Source organism: Peromyscus leucopus, chromosome 6 (assembly GCF_004664715.2).
Source record: "Peromyscus leucopus breed LL Stock chromosome 6, UCI_PerLeu_2.1, whole genome shotgun sequence".
Taxonomy (NCBI): domain Eukaryota; kingdom Metazoa; phylum Chordata; class Mammalia; order Rodentia; family Cricetidae; genus Peromyscus; species Peromyscus leucopus.
Genome location: NC_051068.1, coordinates 71,776,854 through 71,782,622, shown reverse-complemented (window position 1 = coordinate 71,782,622; position 5,769 = coordinate 71,776,854). Strand labels below are relative to the sequence as shown.

The window sequence follows — 5,769 nt, the reverse complement described above, 5'->3', positions numbered from 1 at the left end:
TCTTATAGCTTAAATTAGTCCATTTCCATACATCTATACCTTGCCACGTGGCTGGTGGCTTACCGGCGTCTTCACATGCTGCTGGTCATGGCGGCAGCTGGCAGTGTCTCTCTGCCTCAGCCTTCTGCTTCCCATAATTCTCCTCTCTCCTTGTCCCACCTACTTCCTGCCTGGCCACTGGCCAATCAGTGTTTTATTTATTGACCAATCAGAGCAATTTGACATACAGACCATCCCACAACACTTCCCCTTTTCTTTTTTTAAAAAGGAAGATTTTAACTTTTACACATCTCCAAAGCCAGCTTGGTATATTTGGGAATTTGGGCATAACTTCTCTTACTACTTCCTGCTGGAGGGGGGCGCTGTATCTTATGGGGACACAAAGAAAATTTTAGGATCATGGAGTAGTCCATGAGACTGTATCATCAGAGCCAGTTGCCTTGAAACGATTCTGGATGTTGGATCATCTGGGCCATGGTGTCATCGAAGACCTTTCAGGTGGTCTTGGCTGGTCAAACCTGATGTATCTTAATCTGGAACAAATCCATAGCCTCTCGCTTTCTGTAGAAAGAAAAGCAGAGCCTCTTTTCCAAAGCAACATATCCTTATAGCCAAATTTTGAAGTTTAGGTACCTTTAAAATATACATTTTGGCATAACTCAACAGCTTTTGCAATCAAATGTTTTTCTTCAGTTACATATATCAAAGAGAACATAATCCAGATTCTCTGTGTGGTAGCCATCTTTATGTGGTTTATGTTTTATATTACATTGAGCCTATTGCTTTAAACTGCAGCCTTCTAAGACTGAAAAGGTGCTGTGGCTGCTGGCTCCGCCCACTTCAGCTTCCCAACATGGTGGTGGTACGTTTTCCGCCAGCTTTGGGAGCCATCAATTCTCAGAAATAGTGGGTCTATGCTTCTTATCAAAGCAGCTTGTAGCCCAGAAACCTCTTTTTGTTTTGTACTAGCAAAGGCTAAATCCACCATGCAGCTTAATGTGCCACTTGCAGAGGTCTCATTCCCGCCATACTGCAGGTCAAGCGCACACTCCAGGAACCCGCCAATAACTCAAACCGGCAGCTGCTGCTCATTTGAGAGAGACAATTAGGAAGCTGTTTTTAGTTCCGTTTTAGAATCTTTTCTCAGGTTTTAGGTGGAAACTCTTGCCCCACGTTGGGCGCCATTAAGTGTTGTGGGATGGTCTGTATGTCAAATTGCTCTGATTGGTCAATAAATAAAACACTGATTGGCCAGTGGCCAGGCAGGAAGTAGGTGGGACAAGGAGAGAGGAGAATTATGGGAAGCAGAAGGCTGAGGCAGAGAGACACTGCCAGCTGCCGCCATGACCAGCAGCATGTGAAGACGCCGGTAAGCCACCAGCCACGTGGCAAGGTATAGATGTATGGAAATGGACTAATTTAAGCTATAAGAACAGTTAGCAAGAAGCCTGCCATGGCCATAAAGTTTGTATGCAATATAAGTCTCTGTGTTTACTTGGTTGGGTCTGAGTGGCTGTGGGACTGGCGGGTGACAAAGATTTGTCCTGACTGTGGGCAAGGCAGGAAAACTCTAGCTACAACATACTCCTTCCTGGATGTGGGAGTGTGGTTGACCTACAAGAGGTGATTCTCTTAAAACAAACAAAACACCCCTCTATCACCCAGAAACCACCGCTTGTCAATAGCTCCTTAGTTAGGGGAGCCCAGGAGTCCCTCCTCACTCCATGCTAGAATGTTGATTGACTTGATTCTGTGCAGATTTCTACAGGCAACCACAGCTGCTGTGTGTTTATGAGCATAGCCAGCCCATCATGTCCAGGAGACACTGTTTTGCTCCAGTCCTCTCCAACCTCTTACAATCTTTCTGTCCCCTCTTCTGGGATGGTCCCTGAGCCTTAGGGAGTGGGTGTGGTATAGATGTCCCATTTATAGCTAATCACGCCATGGTCGTTTATTCTCTACACTTTGATTAGTTGTGAGTTTCTGCATTAACCACCATTCACTGCACAAAGGAACACTTCTCTTACGAGTCTGAGAGATGCACTACTGGGTAGGGAGAGATATGAATTTAGAGGACAGTTTATACTGCGTACATTTAGTACATGAATAGGAGTAGGTCCATCCGTGGGGGCCATGAGCTCCCCAACCATAGGTTCTTAGCCAGGTGTGTTTTGTCCTGTGGAGCAGGCCTTACATCCAATCTGAACCCAGCTGGTTACCCCCATAATATTCGTGACATTATTGTACCCACGGGCGTATCTTGCCAGCTGGTCTTTATCACAGTTCACACAGTTCACTGCTGGGTAAAAATGTTGATGACGTTTTTCCCCCCCGAGAGTCCAAACAACACTTCCCAGTACTATGAGAGCTAGCAGAGAGGCAGCTTCCAGGTCAGTACTAACCTGATCTCTCCATGTCCTGAGGCTAAAGTGTGCGGAGTTTTCAGCAATACAGCATTACCACCAAGTTCTCGTGAACAACTGAGAACAAGGACAATAACTGTATTGTGTTGTGGGTCTCCAGGACACCCACAACCAACAACTTGAGAGAAGGTATTCCATACCCAGGACTGGGCTTCTTATTTGGCCTTCTGGGAGGAACATTTTTCTCTGCATAGACTTCTCAAATTACACACTTTCATTTAAGCATGTGTGTGTGTGTGTGTGTGTGTGTGTGTGTGTGTGTGCGCGCGCGCGCGCGCGCGCGTATGTGTGTGCGTGCGTGTGTAGGAAACTCATAGAATAATAGCTTTCTATATGGCTTTTTCACACATCCTTTGTGTTAATTATCACACAATCCCCTCCTCTGCCCATCCCTCTCCTACTTAAACCTCCTTGTCCATTTATTGCATCTTTTCACAGTTCTCTCTTAAATCAATGAACAATATAATTTATTCACTTTTATTGTTGCCCATATATCTGGTGTTCAGATCTTTGATCCATCTTGAGTTACTTTTGTGTGTAGAATAAAGTAAAGGCCCACTTCGTCCTTTTGCATGGTGACAGCCAGTTTTCCCTGAACCACTTTTCAAGAGTACCAGGCCTCCCATATCAAATTATGTCAGTCTAAATTTGTTTATTAGTTTGGGCCACCTTCTGGTGAATTTCTAGAGATTTTCTCTATAAAAATCATATAACCTGTGACTAGAGATAGTTTTAATCTCATCCTTTCTACTTTGAAACATTGTGCTGTTAGTATTTTACAATTTTAAGTTGAGATCAAGACTTTAAATGAAGGCTGAGAATAGAACTCAGGTAGCAAAGTACTTGCCACGCAGACTTGAGAGCTAGGGTTCAACCCTCACAGCCACTTAAAAGTCAGGGATCATTGGCATGAACTTGTAATACCAGTGCTGGGTGAACAGACACAGAAGGCTCCTTTGTGCTCACAGTCCAGCCTAATTGGCCAACCCAAGGTCCCAGTGAGAGATCCTGCCTCAAAAAACAAGGTGGATAGCTCTTAAGAAACTACACCCAAGATTGGCATGTGGCTTCCATGTACATGCACAATATATGTACATGTGCATACTAACAAACATGCGCGCACGTGCACACACACACACACACACACACACACAAAAAAAAAAAAAAAAAAAAAAAAAAAAAAAAAACTTTATGTGTAAAATAGAAGAAAAAAGACCCTACAGTGCAATGCACTGAGGGAGAACACTAAACTGGTCTGTAGATGACTGGATTCTTGTGATGTTCTTTATTTTTTTGCAATGAAAATTCATGCCTTTTAGAGAAAAATGAGATGTTTACAAAAAAGGGCAGTAATAAGAGAGGGGTAGTATTGAGACCGAGAGACAATGAGCTGACAACAGTGCATTCACTGGGGGATTTGTGTTGGCTTTCAGTGTGCTTCCATCAAGTCTCACCGCTCATCAGTCACACAAGTCTGTGGGACATTCCGGGGCGAAGTTGGCTTGGCCTCTTACAATGATCACTTCAAGACTAACCAACCCCACAGGCAACCACCATCCAGACTCCTTTATGAGTCCTTATTGAAAATGGCTCTGGCAGTTTAGAAACATGTTTAACAGTGCCTTCATCACATTTACTCTGGGTCCTTTGTTCTCCTTGTAGCTATGACTCCATTTGAAATGAGCAATCAAACACACGTCACAGAATTCATCTTCCTGGGATTTTCCAACCACTCCAGCCTACAAGGCATCTTCTTCCTGATCTTCCTGGCCATTTACCTGACAACTCTCTTGGGGAACACGCTCATGATGTTGGCCACCAAGGTCAGCCCTGCTCTTCACACTCCAATGTACTATTTCCTCAGCAACCTGAGCTTCTTGGACATCTGCTACACATCCACCACCATTCCAGTCATGCTGGTGAACTTCTTCAGGGAGAAGAAGACCATCTCCTATGAAGGCTGCCTCTCCCAGATCTTCTTCTTTGTGACATGTGCTGGCACAGAGGGTGTTCTTTTGGCCGCAATGGCTTATGACCGCTACGTGGCCATTTGCCGCCCCCTTCAGTATCCGGTTCTCATGAGTGTGAAGGTCTGTGTCTGCTTGGTGGCTGAGTCCTGGCTCTGTGGCTTGGTGAATTCTGTGACTCACACAGCACTGGCAGCTACACTCACCCTGTGTGGACCCAATCAGATCAGCCACTTTCTCTGTGACATCCCACTGCTCCTCAAGCTCTCGTGCTCAGACACCTCTGTCAATGAGTCTGTGCTCCACGTGGCCAGTGCCACCATCGGCCTGAGCCCCTGCCTGTTCACTGCAGGCTCCTACATGCTCATCATCTCTGCCATCCTTAGGATCCCCTCTGCTCAGGGCAGGAGAAAGGCCTTCTCCACCTGTGCTTCCCACCTCACTGTGGTGGTGGTTTTCTTTGGCACAGCCAACTTCAACTATGACAGACCCAGGGAAGGCTACTCCTTGGACATGGATATCCTGGTGTCTGTGCTCTTCTGTGTTGTGACCCCCATGTTGAACCCCATCATCTACAGCCTGAGAAACAAGGATGTCAAGGGTGCCCTGAGGAAGCTTACTAGAAAACATGGCTTCTCTAGTGAGACCAACAACTAGACTGTTTATCTGTCTTTTCTTTCTTTCCTTTTTTTTTTTTTTGCCTAGTACATTAAAACACATTTTTAGTTCTTTGATAATTTTATACAATGTGTTTTGATCATATTCACCCCTCTTCCACTTCCTCCCAGACACATTCCTTCACCCTGCCTACCCAATTTCCTGTTCTATTTTTCTAATTTTTTAAAAAACACTCATCAAGTTCCATTTATGCTGCCCATATATTCTTAGATGGGTGGCCTTCTACTGGCATGTGCTTGTCTTACCAAAGGCAGCATTCTTAAAGAAAACTGGCTTTCCTTCCTGGAAGCTATCAGTTGCCAATAGCTCCTTTGGCTAGGGTAGGACTTTATGACTATCCTCCCTCTCCATGCTGGGATTTGGGCTGAGTTGAGCTTGCACAGATCTTGTGCATGCTGGCACAACCACTGTGAGTTTATAATGCAGGCTCCTAGCTATGTCTGGAAGACACTGTTTCCATCCACCACCTCTGACTCTTATGTCTGCCTCCTCTCCTGCAATGATCGCTGAGCTTTGGGAGGAGGAGATGTGGTACAGATGTGCCATTTAGGTTGAGCATTCCAAAATCTTTAATTCTTTGCACCTTGACCAGTTATGGGTCTCTGTACTATTCACAATCTACTGAAAAGAGAGGTTTTTCTGATGAGGGTTGAGAGAGACATTAATGTATGACTCTAATGGTAAGTAATTAAGAAGTGGTT

At 44.9% G+C, this 5,769-nt stretch overlaps 1 protein-coding gene across 1 annotated transcript; it reads left to right on the top strand.

Moving 5' to 3' along the window:
• Nucleotides 1-4,087: 4,087 nt before the first annotated feature.
• On the top strand, nt 4,088-5,047 carry LOC114680904 (olfactory receptor 5V1-like). The gene has a single exon (XM_028854079.1). The coding sequence runs from the start codon at nt 4,088-4,090 to the stop codon at nt 5,045-5,047; it is 960 nt and encodes a 319-aa protein (XP_028709912.1).
• Nucleotides 5,048-5,769: the final 722 nt, after the last annotated feature.

What these genes read in the sequence shown, in the direction of transcription:
- LOC114680904 (XM_028854079.1), top strand. Translation starts at nt 4,088, where the DNA reads ATGACTCCATTTGAAATGAGCAATCAAACACACGTCACAGAATTCATC.